Genomic DNA, 24,992 nt, shown 5'->3' on the forward strand with positions numbered 1-24,992 from the left:
GCATTGTATTCATTAAAATAATACACCGCTCACCATACTTCCCTGGGTAAATCCATTCACTGATCTCCTACTACTATACATCCTGCTGTTTGCCTTTGAGGTCCCAGGCACCCAAGAGGGACAGGTAAATCTGGGACATATGACAGGGGGGTTATTAAATGCATTTTGGTGGACAATTCCCATAGAATGTAACCCAAACGTGGTATAGGTTTGGTTAGTGAAAAAATTCTACTTTCCAGAGTTGTGGCATTCAATAGATCTGTTTGTGTTATTATTGTTTGATTTACTTTATGACATATCACAGCATGGCGGATGAGTAGTTGGCATTCTTGCTTTGTGTTTTTTAATGGTTTTAATGTTTTTTTTAATGGTGTTGCCTCAGAAGGGGGGTAGTCTTATACCGCGAGTATTGCCCAAAACCTATGTTTTCACTTGAAAAATAGGGGGTCGTCTTATACGCCCAGTCGCCTTATACGCCGGCAAATACGGTTATATATATATATATATATATATATATATAAAATTGTATTATATTCAAATTTTTATTATGAATTTTAAGTTGTGGTGCGGTTTGAGTCACAAGACCTATGAAAGACACACCATAAGCACAGCAAAATGGTGGTAAAATTGCAGCAAAATTTTTTTATTCTTTTTGTAATGTCAGCAATCAGCGACTTATAGCAAAACGGTGATAATTGCAGTATATATTCTGACACGTGACACTTTGTGGGAACCAGACACACCAATACAGTGATCAGTGCTAAAGGCACTGTCACTGTACTAATGCCACTTGCTAGGAAGGGGTTAAACACAGGGCGATTAAAGGATTAAATGTGTGCCTCAACCAGCGTTTGTGTACTATGCTTGGTGTTTTTTTACTAATAGAAGTGATGGATTTTATTCCCTGCATTCCTTTGCAGGGAAAGAAAGTCAATAATTTCCCCATCAGAATAGAGAGCTGCCTTGTTTACATAGACAGAGCTCTGTCCTGTGTCACTTTCACACAACCGGCGGGTGCTGGCAGACATCTAATGGCCAGCTCCCGCTGATCGGCTTGTGCTGTGACAAATCACAGCGGAAGTGTCGCATATGTGATCCTGCAGAGTGCGGCCACTTTGTAGCAGTAAATCTGCTCTGGGGCATCGGCAAGTGGTTGCAGCACTATACATGCATAGACATGTAGGGGAACATGGAGGAGGGTTTAGAGGTGGCAGAAGGAGGTAAAAACTTATAAACAGCTCAAACCTCTATAAAATCAGGCATTTCTGAGCTGCAGTGTGCATGAGCCCGAACTGATACAATAGATGGATTCATGAGTGACAGATTCCTGAATGCCCCATACACACAATGAGATTATCGGACGAATGATTGTCCGTTTCTTTATTGCATGCTAATCTCAGATCGAATCTGAAGAGTTTACTAAAGTCACAAAAAATCCCGCTCGACAGAAAAAAAAAATAATTCGGAAGTGATGTCATGTGCTGTAAAAAGCATTTGTATTGCATTTTCGAACGAAAGCTTTACTGATTAAACGAAAATCGTACGAGCATCCGTGCAGGTCTGACAGAATAATATCGGATGAACTGTCCTGATCGGCTCTCAAAAGCTCTGTACCAGCGATCCGATTATCGTACGATCGATTCGAAAGTGGTTTTCTGATCGTGTATACGGGGGGCATTAGGGAGTTTTTTTTTTTTAGAGTTGCAACAATGGTTGAGGAACAGGATGACAAAAAAAAAAAAAAAAAAAACCCACACACCACACACACTTTCCTGCATATCCCATATGCCAGGGAAGAGTTTGTTGTTTTCCTTATAATTTGAGCTAGGGGGCGATAGAACAAATGTACCAGAAACATCACTAAATTGATTCTAGGAACATGTAGGCTTAATGTACACGGGATGTTTTGCAACCTTTCCTGAAGGATTTAACTTGAGAGATAGTAACAAACGTTTAAAAATGTCAGTTTTGCCACGTTTACATGCTACGTTTAGCAACATTTGCTTTTAGAAGAGTTTTTTTTTCTCAAAAATTAAAAACACCTGTAAATAAAACAGCAAAATGCGAGTTATCGTGTTTTCAAGCTCTTACAGGTGTTTCAAATGCCACTGAATATCCGTCCTTAACACATTTTTTTGCTTTCCAAACTCAACTGCCTAGAAACTACTATAAACGCGACCTTGTGTACATGTACAGATAAGGTAACAGGAGAGTTCAGGAGCAGCTGGAATAAACGTCCAACTGCTCCTAAACGTCAGTTTACCAGCAGCAGTGTACATGAAGCCTTATTGTCACTTCTATTAAAGAATCACAATTTAGAACACTAACAATTGGTCAATGCATATTTCTGAACTAGTTTATTTGGTAGCTCTATGTATGCAGCTATAAAAACAAAAACAAACAAAACAAAACAAAACAAAAAACACACACACACACACACACACACACACACACCACACCCTTTGAAGCCAATCAGAACAGGATTCAAAACCCTCGTGCTTTTACCAATAGAAACATCTCTTAAATGTCTCCAGCTGCTTTCCGGCACACTGGCTACTCTCCCAGAACATGAACTATCCTGTCGACTAACCAAATAACCAGAAAGATGTGCAACACAAGCCATTCAAATTATGCACTTCACACCTTTCAACAGCAATTTAACATTTGTAAAGTATAGGCTCAACACACCTGTGCATGAAAGTTTGCAATTGTTGTTGTTTCGATGTCTTTCTTGCCAAGGATCTCCATTTTAACTGGTGTATTTGGAAAGTTAAAAGCAAAGTAGTCCAGAAAGTCTGGCAAGTAAGCAGCTGCACCATGCACTATGGCCAGGGCATAATAAGATGCATTCTTGTCATTTTCATTAAATGTCTTTTCCAGGAACTCCTCCGCAAATCTCTCCATCTCCATAGGAGACAAAAAGGAAAGTTCATCCATGTAAGCATGTAAAACTGGGGCTCCACCATTTGACTGATTCTCTTCATGCATTAGTCTGCTGAACCGAGATTCTGTTTTTAAGATACTGGTACGGATGCAGTGCTCTTGATGAGATGCAAAGGGCATCTGGACCTCCTGAGGAACTCTGTATTCTTCAGTTCCAAGGTCTGATCGGCAAAGCTGTTCATCTTTTAGGTATCTGCAGGACTCCTGTTTTGTCTCTACTCCTACACTGGCTTGGTCTAGGGCTTCCTGATTAATGCGGGTCAGTCCAGCACACAGAGTCTGGACCTCTTTGTTGTACATTTTCAGCCGCCTGACTCTTAAATCATCTCTATGCTTCTTTTTCTTCTTTTTCTTGAGCTTTTTAAGAAGGAAAGCCTTATCGTCATTTAGAATTTTCTGTGATTTGCCATTCTCATCTGGAATTTCTGTGAAAGAGGTAAAAAGCGATTAAAACACTTTACAAAAAACGGTCAAACATTCCCATAGACACACTCCTAAAACCTTGTGGACAGCCTTCCCAGAAGAGTTGAAGCTGTTATGGCGGCAAAGGGTGAGCCAACTCAATATTGAATCTTACAGGCTAACACTGGGATGCCATTAAAATTAATGTGCGTGTAAAAGGAGGTGTCCCAATACTTTTGGCAATATCGTGTAATGAATACATACACACACAATGCCTTTTTATCTCTTTCTTTGTAAATAATCACATGACCTCTGTTCTCAGTTGCTTAACCACCTGCCGACCAGCCAAAGTCATACTGCGGCAGGTCGGCACGATTCAAAGAATCACCGTAGCTGTATGACTGCCCTTTAACCGCTTCAGCCCCAAAAGGATTTACCCCCTTTCTGACCAGAGCGCTTTTTGCAATTGCGTCGCTTTAACTGACAATTGCGCAGCCGTGCAATGTTGTATCCAAACAAAATTGACGTCCTTTTCCCACAAAGCTCTCTTTTGATGGTATTTGCTCACCTCTGCATTTTTTATTTTTTGCGCTATAAACAAAAGAGCGACAAATTTTGGAGAAAAAAAACGCTTTATTTTTTACTTTTTGCTATAATAAATATCCCCCCCAAAAAAATCTAATTTTTTTTCCCTCAGTTTAGACCAATATGCATTCGATATATTTTTGGTTAAAAAAAACAAAAAAAAAACCGCAATAAGCGATTAATTGGTTTGCGCAAAAGTTATAGCGTCTACAAGATAGGGAATAGATTTATGGCATTTTTATTAGTAATTTTTTTTTGTACTAGTAATGGTGGCAATCAGCGATTTTTATCATGACTGCGATATTATGGCTGACACATCGGACAATTTTGAAACATTTTTGGGACCATTGGCATTAATATAGTGATCACTGCTATAAAATTGCATTGATTACTGTAAAAATGTCACTGGCAGTAAGGGGCTAACCACTAGGGGGCAGGGAGGTGGTTAAGTGTGTTCTGGGGCATGTTTCTAACTGTCTGAGGGATGGGCTAGCAGTGACATGACACTGATCGCTGCTCCCAACGACAGGTAGCAGACAATCAGTGTCCTGTCACTAGGCAGAATGGGGAGATGCTGTATTTACATCAGCATCTCCCCTTTCTTCAGCTCCGCAATACGATCGCGGGTATCCCCACGGACATAGAGTCCCTGGGTCCAACGAGCATGGAGCTTGCGGCAGGTGCGCACGGCAGGAAATTCAAAGTAACGAACGGGTACGTTACTTTGCCCAGCCGTGCCATTCTGCCAATGTATACAAACAGCCCGCGGTCGGCAATCGGTTAAAAAGCTATAGCAGGTGCACGCCCGCGATGTCCAGCCACGGAAGCCAGAAAAGAGGGGTGGGTGTGTGTGTGTATAAACACACAAATCCCCACTGTCAGGAGAGGAGAGACAGATCCTCTGCCCCTACTAATTAGGAACAGCGATATGTCTACTCCAGTCAGTTCCACCCCCATATAGTTAGAAACACATTAAACCCCATTAAACCAGTGACATTTATGCAGCAAGCAGCGCATGTTTATAGCACTGATCTCTGTATAAATGTCAATGGTCCCAAAAACGTGTCAAAAGTGTCAGATCTGTCCGTCACAATGATGTAGTCCCGGAAATAAAAATGTATGTATGTATGTATATATGTATATATGTATATATGTATATATATATATATATATATGTATATATATATATATATATATATATATATATATATATATATATATATATATATATATATAGCGATTTTTTTTACCAAAAATATATATTGGCCTATTTTGTTTGGGTACAGTGCTGCAAGAGCATGCGCCGTAGACAGCGATGGCTGTCTTTGGGTAAATACCTCCTAACCGTATAGGTTTAGGCGATATTTCTTGGACCTACAGGTAAGCCTTAATCTAGGCTTACCTGTAGGTCAAAGTGGTTTGTAAGGGTTTACAACCACTTTAAAAGGAGTTGTAAAGGCAGAAGTTTTTTTTATCAATGTACACAATCGGACTTCGTACAAACTTTCCTGTGGATTTTTGTACAAAGGGCGTCGGCCGAGAACGTGTATTGCATACACACGCATACACACGGCAGGACTTTTTCAGCCAACTTTCACCAAATCACATGGTTTTTCTGCTCTTTACCGCCACCTTTGGTCAACTTCTGTATTGTTCTCTGATCTTTTGCATTGGTTCTGAGCATGCATGTTTGTACTTTGTACAAAAGTCCTATGGTTTTCTGTACACACGATCAGACTTTGCTCCATCGGACTTTTGTTGCCAGAAAGTTTGTCCATTCGCACAGCCAACAAAAGTCCGATGAAAACCAAAAAAGTTTGTCCGATGGAGCGTACACACGGTTGGGTGTTGCTCCAAAACAGCTAATTTGCATGTTTGTTGTCAAAAAGTCTGATCGTGTGTATGGGCCTTAATACTTACCTGAGCCCCATCTCTGTCCACGAGTCCCTCCGTCTCTCTCCTGATTGGCTGAAAGCAGCAGCGTCACTGACTCCTGCAGGTGACAAAGTCAGTTAGCCAATCAGGAGAGGGGGGGTGGGGCTGAACAGCAGCTCCATGTCTGAATGGACAGAGCTGCTTGCTGTGGGGGGCCAGCGACAGGAGGGAGGGGCCAGGAGCTGCAAAAAGGGACCCGAGAAGAGGACGATCCAGGCTGCCCTGTGCAAAACCACTGCACATAGGAGGCAAGTAAAACATGCTCGTCATTAAAAAAAAAAAAAGAGAGACTTTACAATCACGGACTGAGCAAGCGAGAAATTTCCCTGACTGCTTCTTTGCTATCAACATGGGAGCAATAAAATGTCATCTAATTTACCTATAACAACTCTGATCCAGAAGATCTCCTAAAAGGAAAGACAGAGGTTGTTTGTGGAGCTGAAAAGAAGGGAATGACAAAGAACTGGGAATTACATTTCTTTGAAATTTGCCTAAAGAGAGGTGCCCCAAAAGCAGGTCACCATTTCAACCCCCATACAGAAGGAAAGGGAGGGGACGCTTAGGCTATACACAGACTGAAATTCAGCTGGTTCAGGAGGGACCGGTTAAGTTTTAACCAATGTGTGGTAGTCCCTGCTACATGGGATAGTGCAGCAGAAATCGATGGGATGTGCTGGAAAGTTTTCCTCCGAGGAAAAAGCCAATGAGCTGCAACCGCTGATGGTTGGGAAAGGTCAAGCTTTGGACAAACAATAATGCTGATATGACTGCAATGCCAGAGGGCTGATGTGCAACATGGGTCAGATGTATGTTCTACTTCCTATGTGGCACAACAAACTACACAAAGCATGCCCGAATGATGTTACTAAATTTGGTAGAAGCCAAAGGTTTCCACTATAAACATACCAGTAAAATAACAGCATGTAATCCAGTTTGCAAACAGCCTGAACAGGAAGAGACAGACACACTGTTAGACTTTTTTGGACACTCAAAAGCAGACCTGAAGAGCAATTCACACGTCTCTTCCACACAGGCTATTTGAGCTTCTGGAGGGGCGGGCTTGTGGAACACCAACCATTTCACAGGAAAACCAGGGGAGGCCAAAAAGATGCTGCAGATAAATGTTATTCATAAACCCCACAGTACCTGGGTAACACCAGTAGTTCTGGTGCCCAAAATTGATCAGACAACTAGATTCATGACTAGCCAACTGCCTCTGAACATCCGTTTACCAGCAGCAGTGTACTTGAGGCCTAAGGGCCAGTTCACACCTGACGCAGTTCCGTGCGCTTTTTTTCTGCACTAAAAATGCACGTATAGTGTTTTCCATGCATTCCAATGGCTCTAGTTCACACCATGCAGTCAGTTTCCATACTGACTATTGGTGCAGAAAAAACGGAACTGCATGTAACTGCATCTGGTGTGAACTGGCCCTAAGAATACTTTTTCAAGGCACTGTATATATTGCTAGATAGTAAGCTGGGGTTGGGCTTTAGTAGTTTAATGCCATTTCTGGATTGTGCCATTATGAGACAGGCAGATTGAAAGCATGACAAGACATAGTGGCCATGTGTGTGATAGCACTTACTAGGTATCAGACTGTCAGTTTATAAATGAATGGAATCTCTCTACAGATTCCATTCGGGGGGGGGGGGTCCTGTTTAGACCTCTGATATCTCACCAAAGACCACCCCCCTCAAAAAAGGGAAATGAAAAATTGTATAGATATATTCTGTAAAATATATAATATTAAACCCCCCAGGGCTGCCCGCACTCACCCCTCCACGGATACCTCAGTTTCTCCTTCCGGCCAACCCGATCTGTCCTGATTGGCCAGAAGGAGAAGCAGGAAGACGATAGCAAATATGAATTCGCTATTGTCACAAGTGGGTGGGTTTAGGTTGCAATGCTCTGTGCCCCAAGCCCAACCTTTTTCAAGCCAATTAGAGGCTCAGGCTCTAATCATGCGATGTGGCTTGGGGAAAAACAAAACAAACAAAAAAACTCATACAAACGTACAAGTCCGGGGTCCCGCAGGGGGGTGGCGCCCCTGCACCCCCTAATGGACCAGCCAATCCTGTTAAGACTCCACTCACATGGAGCGGACTGTCACGCAAATCCACCTACTCAGCGGAGGATCTGTCTGCTGATCCCCACTGAGCAGGCGGGTGACAGGTCCGTGTCCTAACAGTTGATGCACGGACACAGCCTGCTGTTCTCTATTGGGCAGTCAGATAGAAACGCACATCCGTCTGTTTTTAGCAGACTGGATCGGATGCAGGCAGGTTTAAACAGACATGTCCATTTACATCAATCTCTCCATAGAGAACAATGGGTGGTCTGATTGGGCCCGCCTGGAAAATGGACAGGCAGACCCGATCGGTGTGCTTGTGTGAAAGGGGTCCAAGGCCTTGTTCACACAGGGCATACACAGCGTACCTTTACAGGCATGTACAGAGAATCCCATTGATGTCATTTGAGATGTAGAAACTGCTCCAACAGAGGGGTTGCTCCCAATATTACATCCATGTAGGTCCACATGCATGCCCCTGAGCTCACACTATCCGAGTTCAGGGTCATGTACCCACGTGGATGTTAGATTGGGAACAGCAGCTTTGCCTGTGCAGCCGTTGCATCCCAATTAACATAAATGGTACTGTCTGTACGGGGATGCACAGAACACCTGTGCATTGCTGCGTGGGTAAACAGGGCCCTGAATGGGCATACACTTTAGTACTAAAGCATCGTTTACGGGGGCGTGTCAGAGATGATGACGGGAGCGGACGTCGTCTAGCCTCATTCCACCATCCTGATCTTTAATCCTCCGATCCCACGGCACTGGGACCCCATATACCGCCAAGGCAGCTCATCCGTGGCCCTTAGCAGCATTCTGACAGCCAGAAAAAGACCGGGACCGTGTGGAGTGCAGGGGAGAAGGCCGCGTCCATACCCTCCACCATGTCGGCTCAGAGACAGGAGATGAGTCACGAGGCGGCAGCTCCTCAGGTCCCTCCAGAAACAACCCTGACAGAGAAAATTGACCACGTATATATCAAACTGGGATTGATCAGGAGGGACATTGATGCTTTTATGGGCAGAGTGACAGAGGTGGAGCAGCGTGTGTCTGCAGCTGAGGATGTGCAGAGGGAACACACGGCTGATCTTCACTCCTTAAAAATCAGAGTCAAGTACCTAGAGTCGCATGCTTGAAGATGCAGAAAATCGCAACAGATGCAACAATCTGTGCATCATTGGGTTGCCCGAGGGGAATGACACCACCCTATTTACAGAGCAGCTGCTGTGAACACTCTTTTCTCGTGCCTCCTTCTCCCCCCAGTTTGTGGTGGAATGAGCCCACAGAATACCTACAAGGTGCTTCCCCATGCACCTTTATCGTTAAGCTACAGAACTATCGGGACCCGGATCTCACCCTGAGAGAAGCTAGGAATGTTGGGGACCTCAAGTATGAGAACGCTAAACTTCTTATATTCCCAGACTACTCCATTGAAGCACAGCGACAGAGGAAGTCATTCGACCATATGAGATCCCAACTTCGTGCCAAAAACCTGAAGTATAGTATGCAGTTTCCTGCAAGACTTCGGGTTCAAGATGGCAAAAGAGTGAGATTCTTCACATCACCTGAAGAGGCTTCTTTCTGGCTTGACACAATCCATGCAGGATGAAGCAAGTATAAACCCTACAGTTTCTTGTTGCAACTTATGCCACACAATGGGACTTTCCGGCAGACTTGGTCCAGCGGACTTCCCGGTGGACTTTTGGTGGAGGTCCGACAGACTTTCAAAATTCAGTTTTTTTTTGCCGTAGGAGGTTACCCTTAAGATCCATACCAGACCTAAGGGCCTGGTGTACAGTACCCTGTAGCCGAGAACCAGCGCAATCCATTCTCGCGGGCAGGTGCTGTAGTTGCCGTTGCATCATAGTTGGTCCGTTGGACAAGCATACAGACAAGCTGGAGCCCACACACAATCGAATTGTCTTGTGAACTCTGGTCCGCCAGAAAGTCCAATCGGGGCATTACTTTTTCATGCTGAGCACTTACATTAAGCCTTCTGGCTTTATCCGCTGTTTGAGTATACCTGCCACTTGGACACAGACTCCGGTGAACATGGTGCCCTTTCCCCTTTTCCTGCACTGACTGTTATCCTGCAAATGGGGAGAGAGTTGAAGCAGCTTCTGGCATCCTGCTCCAGAGGGTTAATCTGGATGGGATTACTTTTTACCTGTCCTCCATTCCCCCCTCTCCCCTCCTCCCCACCCCATTGCTGGGAATCATTATCCACGCCAGGAACTCATGTTTTTTTGCTTTTCCTTTTTTCCCTTTTTTCTCCTATTTTCCTGTTTGCTCTCACAAGCATGTTTTTTTGCCATCTACCTGCCTACATTAAGATTTTGTACCCCCAGCTTGCTGGGAGACTGGCACCACATATATCATCCGGATGACCCCCACCTGTTATGGGGTCAGCAAACTTATGACTAGTGAGCCTCTTACACGCGTTTCCCCCGAAACATGGTGGCTTGCCGTGTGGTTACTGGGTAGGAAAGCCACCCGAAGTTCTGGGGGGTTGGCGGGGTTGTTTTGTAATTGGTTCTGTTTTTGTTTTAATGCTCACTATGTGAATGCATATCTGTCAGTCATTTGGGCCTACAATGTTACTGCCCTTTAAGGACTACTCTCTCTATGTTATGTGGTTCTTTGCTTGTGTTCCATCCGGGTCGGGCTTATCCCCTGAATACTCTCCACTATTGATTAACTTGGCAGTGGAATGACATCACTAGCAATTATTTCATGGAACACCAGGGGCCTAAACTCTCCAGTGAATCGGTCACTGGCGTTTCAATTTTTAAAATCCCCTAACCCCCATATCTGCATTCTCCAGGAAAACCACCTAGTGGGGAGAAAGACCCTTAACCTTAAAAAACCCTGGGTTGGACATCAGTACAATTCAACATACTCCAACTTTGCCGGGGGGGGGTCACTATACTCATATGCAAATCCTTGCCATTTAAACTCCTGGGGCTGGTGCATGACCCGGATGGACGATACATTATAATGCATGCTATGGTGGAGACTCCACAAGTCGGGCCCCCTTCTTGCTAATTACGGTACAGATAATCTGCTGCTTATGGGGGATTTCAATATGACACCGAACCCTGGGCTGGATCGCCTAAAATCAGTCGGGGGATCCACCTCAGATCTCTCGGTCTGGGCAGAAACCTATGGGTTGACAGACATATGGAGATGGAGAAACCCCTCAGATAGGTCCTTTACCTGCCACTCGGCCAGCCACAGGGCTCTTTCACGTACTGATCTCATGTATGCGGGGAAGCCCTTATTACCCAGGATTCAACTGATATCTATTCTCCCGAGGGGAATATCAGACCATGCACCACTCCTCAGGTTGTCCCTAGAGGGTTCTCCCGCAGACAAGCTGTGGAGGCTGTCGAGATTTTGGATCTCGGAGCCTGGGGTAGACTCTGGGTTTCGCTTACAAATGGATACCTACTGGGCACTTAACCCAGGGTCGGCCCCGGCAGCAGTGGTATGGGATGTCTTTAAGGCGACCTCCAGGGATCACCATCAGATACTCATAGGTGGAGTCCGCAGGCAACTGAGGGCAGATCTACTTAGGGCGGAGGATAGGGCTGTCTCCCAGGAGCAGCAATAGCTCCAGCAGTCCCAGAGAATTTGAGGGCGAGAGGGGGGGGGGGGGGGGGAGAGGTAAGCTACTGGCATGGTTGGTCAGGGAGCAGTCAAGTTCCATGAGTGTACCCTCACTGCTTGATGGAGTTGGGGTCAGACAGACCTCCTAAAGGGCGATCAGTGAGGGCTTTACATCCTATTACTCTGAACTTTATTCCACTCCAGTAAACTACTCTATGGAAGACCTCCACATATACCTCTCAGACGTTGACTTTCCTATCCTGACTGATACTTACAGAGCCCAACTTGACTCTCCTATTACACTTAAAGAGGTCCAGAAGGCCATCTCCTCACTCCAGGCAGGGAAGACCGGGCCCAGATGGGTTCCCCACTGAATTCTATAAGATGTACGCCGAGGAACTAGGCCCAAGCTCCATTCTATGCTGCAGGCATCGCTGAGGGATGGGGACCTGCCGAGCTCTATGTCAGAGGCAGTAATAGTGGTTATTCCTAAACCAGGAAAGGACCCTGAACTCTGCAAATCCTACCGCCCAATTTCTTTGATAGATGTGGATGCCAAAATACTGGCAACCAGATTGAACAGTGTGATCATGGCGTTGGTCCACCCGGATCAGTCAGGATTCATGCCAGGCAGGGAAACCGATATAAATATCCGTAAGTTATTTACCCACATTGATCTGGCAGGGGAGGAGAACGCAGGCATAGTTGCCGTGCTGGACACCGAGAAGGCAAACGACACGGTCGAGTGGCTCTAGCTATGGTAGGCCCTGGAACGTTTGGATTTGGACCCAGGTTCAAATCCTACTGCCCAGGTCATAGTACCCAGGTCAGAGAGAATGGCCTGCTGTCTCCCCCCTTCAGCCTATATAGGGGCACCAGGCAGGGATGCCCTTTACCCCAGGGCTTTTTGCCCTGGCAATCATAATACACCAGGAAGAGAGGGTGGAGGGAATATGGGTTGGAGTACTACAGGAGAAAATCTCCTTGTACGCTGATGACACCCTACTGTACCTAGCCGATGCAGGCACCTCCCTAAGATCTGCACTTGAAATAATAGACCAATTCGGGAATTATTCTGGGGTCTGCATCAATTGGGGCAAGTCTGTCCTTTTTTCCCCACCACCACTCTGGTCCCAGGGCGGCCACCAACACGCCACTTCAATGGGTGGACGAATTGAAATATTTGGGGGTAACTGTTAAAAACTCCCCTCAGGCGTATATAGGAGATAACCTTTCTCCCCTTTTAGTCCAATTCAGAAGGAAATGCCAAATGTGGAAAACATTGCCACTATGCCCAGTGGGAAGGGTGAACCTGCTAAAGATGGTATATCTTCCTAAATTTGTATACTTTTTTAGGAACACACTGTGCCTGCTCCCTAAATCCTTCTTTCAAAAACTGGATTCTTTTATCTCCACCATTGTTTGGGCGGGGAGGACCCCAAGACTGGCAAAGCGGACGCTCCAGCTCCCCCTGTCTCAAGGGGGCCTGGCAATGCCTCACTTCCAGCCCTACTACTGGGCGGGAGTCCTGGTGACAGTTCATCTCCATTGGGAGGGTTAGATGCACATGCAGCCCTTGCACAACTGGTCGGATCTTCCTGGATTTCAATCTACAGAGCCTGTCAGTGTTTGTGGCCAATCCCAGTTTAGGTCAAAGACCGCAGTCTTTTTTATATTGGGCGGTATGGTGCAGCCACATATGTCCTCTAATACTTCCTAAAGTGACTGTGACCCAACCTCTGTCTGACCACAGTCTGTCTGTTGGGGGGTCATTTTCAGTGTGACTTCTCGTAAGCCATTTCACTGGATTATTGCCCCGGCTCGGTTTTTGGGACTGCGGGGTGCTCTGGGACCACCTGGGGAGAGGAAATTCGTTTTTAAAGGATCTCCATGTAGGAAGTCTTTTCCTTGTTGAACATACACTATTGGAGTGACTATATTCAATATTGGAGTAATATTGAAAACCTGGATCATCAGGGCCATCGTATTAAGCCTGTTTGATACATTAGGTATATACCTACCGGTAAGTGTGTCCACGCTTTCTGGTAAGCGGCTATTGCTTCTGGTGGTGGATTTCTCTTGTCACATCTTTATTTGGATATTCACATAAAGACCCACTTTCTTGCTTCAGTCACGTTTACATTGGATGTCACATGTTTGGACTTTATATTATTGAAAAAAAAATGTTTTCCTTTTTTAGGGTTTATCATTTTTACTAAATTATATATGTTACTATATATACACATCTTTTTTGAGTGATTTGTATACATATTTATTTCACTTTTATTTTAGAGCTGCACTTTGCTTTACAAATACTGGTGACAGTCCGGTGGTGGTTTGCCCAGCCCAGACAAAACCCTGCGGTGACTCTTGAGGTGGCCATCCTGGGATCCTATGCAGCATTGACTAATCTACCCTACAGAGGAACCAAAGCCCAACCCCAAAACGATGACTCCAATGCGCACGACTATACAGGTATGGCAGAGGGTGAGGGAAATCTACAAGACTCAGTTATTTCACCCCACACCCCTCTATGTGGTAATCCTATTCTGCCTCATCTGCACGGGTCCTAGATTCCCAACTGTGGGCGGCTAGAGGGATAATCAATGTGAGGCATATACTCTAGGATGGACCCTTCTCCTCCGAGACCCTAAAGGCTAAATGACATACCGGCCACTATGAAGTTTAGATACTACCAACTCAGACATGCAACACTGGCCCAATTCCCAAGCCCCCGACACTCCAGACTGACGTGATTGAAAGGCTGCTTATTGCTAAACTTATGGACAAACCCCTGTCCTCCCTCTATTTTTATCTCTCCATTGTACATATGATGTCCCTGACCTGACTGACAAGAGCTGGGAAGACAGTCTCTGATTACACCACAAAAATGATCTCAGCAAAAGATAGTTTCAGCCAAATCAAGTTCCTGCATAGGGCTTACTACTAGAGGTCGACCGATATGGGGTTTTTCTCTGGCCGATGCCGATATTTAGAAATCACGGTAGCCGATATATGGTGCCGATTTTTTTTTTGGGCCGACATGTTAGGCCGATTTTTTTCCCCCCTTCATCTCATAAAATCTAACGGTTAGACACCTTTCACACTGGGGCGTTTTTCCAGGCGCTTTTGGGCTAAAAATAGCACCTGTAAAGTGCCTGCAAAACAGCTCCCCTGCAGTCTGTGTGACAGCCCTAGTGCTTTCACACTGAGGCGATGCAGTGGCAGGACTTTAAAAAAAAAAAAAAGTCCTGCAAGCAGCATCTTTGGAGTGGCGTATACCGCTCCTGCACCACTCCTGCCCATTGAAATGAATGGGCACCGCTGCCAAAGAGCCTGTAACGAGATTTGGCAGTGGCGCTTAACGACACATTTAACCCCTTCCTCGGCCGCTAGCTGGATTATAAGTGCCCCACTAGCAGCCGAATAGCACCGCTAAAATGACGGTAAAGTGCGGCTAAAACTAGCAGCGTTTTACCGTCAACACCTGCCCACTCCAGTGTGAAAGCAGCCTTAAGTCATAAGTGATACAGAAAATTTTCTTACATTTAAACATACAAAACAAACCTCCAATCAGTTCACTTGTATGTATAATTAAGATTAAAAAAAATTATAGATATATATATATATATATATATATATATATATATATATATATATATATATATATATATTTTTTTTTTTTTAAAACAGGTAATCAAAAAAACTTTTTTTTTTTGTATCCAAAAGAGGGCTAACTTTACTGTTTTATTTTTTTTTTTTTTTAAATCAGTGTATTTTTTCCAAAAAAAAAAAATCGCGTTTGAAAGACCTCTGCGCAAATACCATGTGACAAAAAATATTGCAACAACCGCTATTTTATTCCCTAGGGTCTCCGCTAAGAAATTATTATATATATATATATATATATATATATATATATATATATATATATATATATTTTGGGGGTTCTACGTGATTTTCTAGCAGAAAATACAGGATTTTTACTTGTAAGCATCAAGTGTCAGAAAAGATTTAGTCTTTAGGCCTCTTTCACACGGGGCGGATCAGTAAAGATCCGCCCCGTGATGATCCGCTCGCTCAGCGGGGATCGCTCCGTTGTCCCCGCTGAGCCGGCTGCGGACAGGGCGGTCTCCGCACACTGTGCGGGGACCGCCCTGTCAGCTCTCCGCTCTCCTCTATGGGGATCGGACGAGCACGGACCGCGTGTCCGTGTTCATCCGATCCGCTCTGCAGACGGACAGAAAAATAGGATTTTCCCTGGTCTGCAGAATCGGACATTTGCGGAGGCGGACAATAGCGGGTGTCTGCGGATGCTCATCCGCAGACACCCGCTATCCCATAGGGATGAATGTATGGCCCGTATTTCATCCGCAAACGGATGGATGAAATACGGACATACCATCCGCATGTGTGAAAGGGGCCTTAAACTGAGAACTCCTAAACACAGAGCCCAGTTCATTGATAACTATAAACATTGTATCTCTTTGCTCTTTTCTTGGCAGACTGCCCAGAGAGGAAATAAGTCGCTTCACTGGTCTTCAGGCAACTAGCATTGATTCCTATTACAGAAGTCATTTGCAAGTTGCGTTGAAGATATAATCAGCCTTTAACAGCACAATCGGCCAATGCCGATTAATTAAAAAACGCCAAATATCGGCCGATATATCGGTCGACCCCTACTTACTACACCCCTGTAAGAATAGCTAACATATACCCTGGAATAAGTGCCCTCTGCTCCAGGTGTGGTTCATCTCCTGGTACGTTCTTCCATGTGGTATGGTCATCCCCGGAGCGGTGTCTGTACTGGGAAAGCATACTAGAAGTCTTGGGCACCTTTGGTGATTGGTCCCTTGGTATGGACCAGACCTTGGCACTGCTTGGGAACATGGAGAACACTGAAGCCTCAAGGCATGAAAAACTATTTCTGTTCTAGTCTCTGTATTATGGTGGAAGAGAGATTCTCCTCAAATGGAAGCAGTCCACCCCCCCATGAAGCATATGTGGAGAGCCACGATAAGTTCTGTTTTACCACTGTACAAGCTCACATACGAGAGTAGAAATTGTCCTAAAAAATTTGATAAGGTCTGGTCCTAATGGGTTGATGCACATGGATAGAGCCTTAGAGCTCACAGGGCACCTTGGGCAATTCTGTTCCTTAGAGTGATCTCCTGGTTATGGATAAGAATGTTACTCTATTATGTTCCTAGGTGGACCCCCCCTTTTTTTCTCCCTCCCCCTTTGCTCTCCCCCCCCCTCTTTTTGATTTAAGTACGGAAATATCAGGAATTTAATTGCCAACGATTACCATAATGAAGGATCCGTACCTTGAATACCACCTCAGACCTTTATGACCTTATGTACAATTGCTGTCCATGAACTGTGTCAATGTCAACTTTTTATATTTTCAATAAAAGACTTTATACTGTAAAGCATCGTTAACATGTGGCGTATTAATTTAGCAGGAATTTTGTAAGTTACGTTGTGTTTATGCGCAATATTAATGATTTTAGTGTATTTTTAGTGACGATAGTGATATGAACATTTGTGCAATTATTGCAGGGCTCAAAAAAAAAAAAAAAAAAAAAATCTGTAGCACTTTATTCTACAGGTCATGTGGTTTTAGAAAATGTCTCGTTTGAGGGATATATTCAAATTCTGAAAGCCGTAAGTGAAAAATGAAAAACCTCCAGATTTTGAGAAATGTTTGGGTACATTTGTTTTTGCACCATTTTGCAAAAAGGCGCAATTTAAAATGTACAAATATTTTTTTTATTAACTCCATACAAGTTAAGCTTTTATATTTATTAAGGATTTAGCAGGCAATTTGTTAAATTAGCTGCATTTTAATCTGTCAATAATGGTTTGTGTATTTTTTGTGAATATATTGGTTTGATAAACATTTGCGAAAATACTGTGGGGTCTATAGAGAAAAAAAAATACCCCACCACAGTAGCACCTCTTATTTTAAAAAAATTTCATCCTACAGATTTTTCGAGAAATATGGATATTTACGTACATTAGATTTTCACCATTTTGCAAAAAAGGCGCAATTAAATAACAAATATTTGTTATAACAAATATAACTTTTAATTAACTCAATGCAGGTTAAGCCTTTATATTCAGTAGGAATTGTCAAATTTGCTGAGTTATCTGCTCATAGTGTATTTTCTGCAAAAAAAAAATAAAAATCAGTAGCACCTTCCTTTTATTATACCGATCATGTGCTTTCAGAAAATATATGGTTTTGGGGGTCTGTCACAAATTGCAAAAGCTAGAAGTGAAAAAGAAAAAAAAAGAAAAAAAGAAAAGGAAAAAAAATTGCAAAAATTGTCTGGTCAGGTGTAGAAAATGGAGAACGGGTCCTGGCAGCGAAAGGAAAAGTGGAACTGCAGTCTGCTCTCAAATTGTAATAAAACATCTTTGCCATTCTGAAGCTTCCCTCCAACCACTTTGCATATTTCATATATACAGTGATTCTGTACTTGTCAAATATACTGCAGAAATCTCCCTCCACCAAGTCTGGCTGCATCCATTTGAACTGCGGGCAGCTGACACTGTTGCCTGTTCACTTCCTGAATTTACACAGAGGCACACTCCCAGCTCTGCAGCTCTCATTGGCCCTCTGACTCATCCCCCTCTCTTAATGGCAAAACTCTGATGAAAGTGAGAGAGCTTTGAATAATGTCATAAGCCTAGGGTTTTTACCAGACAAGAAATTGGAAGTGGGCTGTATAAGGTATTTACTGGCAGAAAAAATGTTTTACTATCCAAAGTTAAAACAAGGGCAGAGTATTTAATAGATGTAAAAATGACTAAAGGGTCTGCCACAACAGGCCATGTTTGCAGGTTTTTCTTTATCTTGCACAGGTGCTCAATGGTTTGGCATTTTAAGACAGCTATTTTATCTAAGAGAAATTCCCAAAACATGGTCTGTTGGGCGTACTTGAGGACTGAGGTCTAGGCAAACACTGCATGTTTCATTCTATTTTACTGTTGCCATTTTCAGTTTTATAATACTTTTGTTGCCCCATTTAACTTTTTTGTGAATGAATCAAATACTTGTATAGCGCACAATGCGAACTGAATCGCCTCTAGGAGCGGTTTGTGTTGAAACAATATCTACAAAATCATTAAAGTGGTTGTATAGTCTTTTTGTACGATAGTCTTTCCTGTACGGTTTAGGAAATATTCCCCTCGCAATGTGCCGCTGACTGCAGCAGTGCATGCGCACAGGGGACTCTGGGCTGAAAGTTCGGCAGACGCCGGACCCTGCCGGAAAGGAGTCTCCTGAACCCGGAAGGCATGCAGAGGGAACATGTCACATTTCATTTAGGGGGGGGGGGCATGACACAGGATACCTGTCTTTGATCCTGGTACCCTGTTCCTACTTCCGGGAGCCCGGCCCGCGACATCACTGCGGGGCTCCCCCCTCCTCTCCCTAGTAGGAGAGAGGAGTGGGGCCTCGCGCATGCGCACTAGGCTTCACTGCAGGGTACCCTTACCCGCAATGGCAGCACCCGACAGCTGATGGAAACCATCAGCTGCGGTGCCAACATCGCTGGACTCCAGGACAGGCAAGTGTCCTATTGTTAAAAGCCAGCAGCTACAGTATGTGTAGCTTCTGTTTTTTTATTTTTTGTGGTGGAACACCGCTTTAATAGGGAGCTACGTCTTTATATCCTTGTCTGGGCACAGCAGCAAGTGATACAGACCTTGAAAGGTGAAATTACCCATAAAGCACACAGTGGAAACTACTGTGTGTATAAAGGGTTAACCTGCTCCAGTGACTCTCAATCTGCTGTTGCTTAGATAGTTGTCCCAGAGCATGAAAAACGTCTGCGTAGGATGGGATTTGGAGTGTAAACATCACATTCTAGTTGTAGAACTTGGATCCGAGTGTGTAATTGCCACAGTAAAAAACAAGGCAATCCACTCAAAGAGCTAGAAATTATCAGGGTCATTTGGGTTAGAAAAAAAAAAAAAAAGAAGATTACCAAACAATAATAAAAACAACAACCAAAGTTGGTATCTCATATTTATCTAAGTACAGCTGAAAAAAAAAATGACATTTTTAAACACTTTGCCGTAATAGAAAGCCAAGGGTATCTGATCAATATAAAGGACACACTATACCAGGTGGCTCTGAACTCCATCTCATTATGGCCCATTTCATCCCTTTTATCACCCTAGAAAGTCATAGCCAATGCTTCTAATTAGAGCTGCACAATTAATTGTCAAGAATCGTTATCACGATCTTGACTAAAGTGTTTCACAATTCTTTCTATGCAAAGAATTCTCTTTGCTCTTCTGAAGGCACAGCTGTCAAAGAAAGGAAGATAAAAACTGGGCAATCTGCCAAGAATCAAAACATTCTTTACTGGTTGAACTTAACCTCTTCCCGCCCGCCCTATAGCCGAATGACGGCCGTGGGGCAGGCGGGTTCGTTCGGGCGGTCGTCCCTGGACGGCTTTGGGTTTACTTCCGCAATGCGCGCCCCCGGCGGCGCGCATCGCGGAAGTTTTGTATCCGCCGTGTCTCCGGGAGACAGGCGAATACAGATCGCCGTGAACGGCCAATCAAAGCGGCCGTTCACAGAGCGATCACAGCTGCCAATAGGAGATGATCTCAAATATAAACAAATGAGATCATCTCCCGTTGCCGTGTCTCTCTCTCCTCACACAGAGACAGCGTGTGAGGAGAGAGAGCGGATCTCTGAGTTGTGAACTACTGTGCTAACATCTGTCAGCCCCAGTGCCAGTGCCAGTGCAAACTGTCAGCCCAGTGCCAACTGTCAGCCCAGTGCCAACTGTCAGCCCAGTGCCAACTGTCAGCCCAGTGCCATCTGTCAGCCCACTGCCATCTGTCAGCCCACTGCCATCTGTCAGCCCACTGCCATCTGTCAGCCCACTGCCATCTGTCAGCCCACTGCCATCTGTCAGCCCACTGCCATCTGTCAGCCCACTGCCATCTGTCAGCCCAGTGCCATCTGTCAGCAGTGCCGCCAGTGCCAGCACCAGTGCCACCTACCACCTGCCAGTGCCACGTGCCACCTGCCAGCCCCAGTGCCGTCAGCCCCAGTGCCGTCAGCCTCAGTGCCGTCAGCCTCAGTGCCGTCAGCCCCAGTGCCGCCAGCCCCAGTGCCGCCAGCCCCAGTGCCGCCAGCGCCAGTGCCGCCAGTGCCAGTGCCGCCAGTGCCAGTGCCACCTGCCAGCGCCAGTGCCACCTGCCAGCGCCAGTGCCACTTGCCAGTGCCGTCAGCCCCAGTGCCGTCAGCCCCACTGCCGTCAGCCCCACTGCCGCCAGCGCCAGTGCCGCCAGCGCCAGTGCCGCCAGTGCCACCTGCCAGCGCCAGTGCCATCCGTCAGCCCCAGTGCCGTCAGCGCCAGTGCCGTCAGCGCCAGTGCCGTCAGCGCCAGTGCCGCCAGCGCCAGTGCCACCTGCCAGTGCCATCTGCCAGCCGCAGTGCCATCTGCCAGCCCCATTTGCCAGAGCAAATAGCCAGTGCCATCTGCCAGTGCCAGCCCCAGTGACATCTGCCAGCCACATCTGCCAGCCACATCTGCCAGCCACATCTGCCAGCCACATCTGTCAGCCACATCTGTCAGCCACATCTGTCAGCCAGCCACATCTGTCAGCCAGCCACATCTGTCAGCCACATCTGTCAGTCAGCCACATCTGTCAGCCACATCTGTCAGCCAGCCACATCTGTCAGCCACATCTGTCAGCCAGCCACATCTGCCAGCCAGCCACATCTGCCAGCCAGCCACATCTGCCAGCCAGCCACATCTGCCAGCCAGCCACATCTGCCAGCCAGCCACATCTGCCAGCCAGCCACATCTGTCAGCCCCATCTGTCAGCCCCATCTGTCAGCCCCATCTGTCAGCCCCATCTGTCAGCCCCATCTGTCAGCCCCATCTGTCAGCCCCATCTGTCAGCCCCATCTGCCTCCAGTGCCATCTGCCTCCAGTGCCACGTGTTGTCAGTGCCACGTGTCGTCAGTGTCACCTGTGATCAGTGCTGTCAGTGTCACCTGCCACATCAGCGTCGCCTGTCAGTGCCATTTGTGATCGATAAAAATGTCACAAAGATTGTATTCAGCTGAGGAGGCATATGATATCCTTGCAGCCGACGAGAGCAACGGGGAGGTTTCCGCTTCGGATTCCTCCTCATATTCAGATTGTGACTCTGACGTGGACTACGAGCCTGTCCTCAGCAGTGGTACCATGACAGCCTCAGAGGAGGAAGATGATAGTCCGCCCGTCAGACGAAGGCGCACTGGTGAGGAGGCGGTACCATCCACCAGCACCGCAGAGCCATCCACCGGCAACCCAGTGCCATCCACCGGCACCACAGTACCTCGGCAAAGGCCACGTACCAGTGGGGTGTCAACTCGGCCCCAAAGGGTTAGGTCCCATGCCAGCCTTCCCTATTCCCTCCAGAACCCCTTGTGGCTTCCTCCTAACTCAGGAGAAGCCAACGTTCCCCCTTTCACTGCCAACCCAGGAGTCCAGGTGGACACACAAAATTTTTCCCTGATGGACTTTTTCCACCTAATTTTTACAGAGGACTTGCTTGAATCCATTGTGGTCCAGTGCAACCTATATGCCCAACAATTTATTCAAAGTAACCCAACGTCCTCTTATGCCCGTCCCTACGAGTGGAGAGCCCTAACAGTGGAGGAGTTTAAAATTTTTTTGGGCCTCACATTTTGTATGGGACTAAACAATAAAAATGAAATACGTGCATATTGGTCAACCCGCCCCATCTATCACATGCCCATCTTTTCCTCAATAATGTCCCGGACCAGATATCTAACGATAATGAGATTCCTACACTTTAACGACAATACCCAGTGCCTTCCCCGGAATGACCCAAATTTTGATAAACTTTACAAAATTCGGCCACTAATAAATTATTTTTCTCAGATTTTCCCCCAGTTGTTTACCCCAGACCAACACATATGTGTGGATGAGTCCCTGATAAAATTTTCTGGCAGGCTGGGGCTAAAGCAATTTATTCCCTCCAAAAGGGCCCGCTATGGAGTGAAGATGTATAAGTTGTGTGACCGAGCCACAGTGTATACATATTCCTTCATGGTATACGAAGGGAAGGACACCCAGCTACATCCCCCTAATTGCCCCGAATACATCGGATCGAGTGGAAAAGTTGTTTGGGAACTCATAAACCCACTCCTGGAGAAAGGCTACCATCTGTATGTGGACAATTTTTATACCAGTTTACCCCTGTTCCGCAATCTCCATAGAAAGCAAACTCCAGCATGTGGCACCGTACGAACGAACCGGAAGGGCTTTCCTCAAAGCCTCGTCAACAAAAGGCTAAGAAAAGGCGAAGCGGCGAGCTTACGGAACGAGGAAATTTTGGCTGTGAAGTGGAGGGACAGAAGGGATGTCTATATGCTTTCTTCGATCCACAACAACACTTTTGTTGAGATCACCAGGAGGGATGGCCCAATACAAAAACCCACTTGTATCCATGAGTACAACATGTTCATGGGGGGTGTCGACTTGAACGACCAGATGCTCGAACCCTATCTTGCCATGAGAAGAACATACAAGTGGTATAAAAAAATTGCAATTTATTTCTTTAATTTGGCCATATACAATACATATGTCATTTATCGTAAGTCCACAGAAAGACCCATACCCTTCCTTGGCTACCAGGAGGAAATCACCATTGCCCTTATATACCCCAACGGCCCGCCACAAAACATTCGATCCGATGTAATTAGCAGACTCTCTGAACGCCACTTTCCTGACAAAATCCCTCCCAAACCAACAGGCCGAAGACATCAGAAAAAATGTCGGGTGTGCAGCAAACGAGGAGTGAGAAGAGACACCACTTATCATTGTGCCGAATGCCCTTCCCAACCAGGCCTCTGCATAGGTGACTGTTTCCGCCGTTACCATACTTTAGTGAATTATTAGTGAAGTATGGTAACCCTAACCCTCACTTCCTGCCATTTACCTTCAAACCCCTTATGCCTCTGCTTGCTCTGTAACTGACCCTGGCTTGTTATTCGACCACGCTTCTGCCTACTGATTTTGTACAAAGCTCTGCCTGATCTGGAACTGACCCTGGCTTGTTATTCGACCACGCTTCTGCCTACTGATTCTGTTTATGCCTCTGCCTGATCTGGAACTGACCCTGGACTATTATTCGACCATGCTTCTGCCTACTGATTCTGTACATACCTCTGCCTGATCTGGAACTGACCCTGGACTGTTTGACCATGCCTTTTGCCTGCCTCTTGGACTGATCTTGTACCCTCTGTGGACTAGTGGGATTCATAACAGGGGTCTCACATATGTGAGGGGCTCCAGAATAGATTTTTTGGATGAAGAAGACAATTTCCTTTGTTTTCTCATTCCTAGGGTCTGGAGACTCGGAGGCTTCAAAGAGATTTGGGTGGGAGAAGCCTCTACCCCTATCCCCATTCTGTCCTGAACAAGGCCCTACTTCTGCCTGCTGCCTGTAGGACCTATACCATCATGCCTCTGCCTGTCGCATGAACTGACCACACAACATGGATGGACCATGTTCCTGCCTACTACCAGGACCAATATTTTGGCAATGCTGACGATCTCTGCCTGCACTGACCTTGGACTGTATATGGACAGTATCCCTGCCTGCTGCCAATATTGACTATGGACAGTATACCTGCCTGTTGCCTGGAAAATTGTGTTCATTTTTGCTGACCAAGTCCCTGTCTGCTGCCTGGACCAGTGCTAACATCCTGTGGACAACTGTGCTGCTAAAACCACAGGTAATCTTTTGTTTACTCTTTTCTCGGCAGAATGTATTTTGGGGTGTAATTCTTGGTATGTGCATGCTATGTGTCCCTGGAACACCTGATGGTGTTCCTTGCATGTTGGGCCTCTGTATGTGGCCAAGCTGTGTAAAAGTCTCACACATTTGGTATCGTTATACTCAGGAGGAGTAGTAGAACGTATTTTGGGGTGTCATTTTTGCTATGTAAATGTTATGTGTTGGAAATATCTTATAAATTTACAACTTTGCGTAAAAAAAAATGCGTTTTCATTTTTTTTCCACATTTTCCCAAAACTTCTGGAAAAAAAATGAACCATCAAACGACTCATTATGCCTCATAGATTATACGTTGGGGTGTTAGCTTTCCAAAATGGGGTCACTTTGTGGGCATTTCCATTGTCCTGGTGCTCCAGGGCCTTCAAAACTGTAATAGGTGGTTGAGAAATAAGATGTGTAATTTATGCTCCTAGAACGCCTGATGGTGCTATTTCAATATTGGGCCTCTGTATGTGGCCAGGCTGTGTAAAAGTCTCACACATTTGGTATCGTTATACTCAGGAGGAGTAGTAGAACGTATTTTGGGGTGTCATTTTTGCTATGTATATGCTATGTGTTGGAAATATCTTATAAATGGACAACTTTGCGTAAAAAA

The 24,992-nt window shown here is 45.5% G+C and overlaps 1 protein-coding gene across 1 annotated transcript in view; it reads right to left on the reverse strand.

Annotated features, from left to right (window-relative positions):
* RSBN1 (round spermatid basic protein 1) overlaps positions 1-24,992 on the reverse strand; it is a 75,334-nt gene that overhangs the window by 36,581 nt on the left and 13,761 nt on the right. Inside the window, exon 2 of the mRNA XM_077481562.1 lies at positions 2,689-3,368. Coding sequence (XP_077337688.1) covers positions 2,689-3,368 — 680 coding nt within the window. The remainder of the gene's footprint in view (positions 1-2,688; positions 3,369-24,992) is intronic.

The sequence above is a fragment of the Lithobates pipiens genome, unplaced genomic scaffold, assembly GCF_037356315.1.
Source record: "Lithobates pipiens isolate NorthernLeopardFrog02 unplaced genomic scaffold, aLitPip1_a1.2 Scaffold_16, whole genome shotgun sequence".
Classification (NCBI taxonomy): domain Eukaryota; kingdom Metazoa; phylum Chordata; class Amphibia; order Anura; family Ranidae; genus Lithobates; species Lithobates pipiens.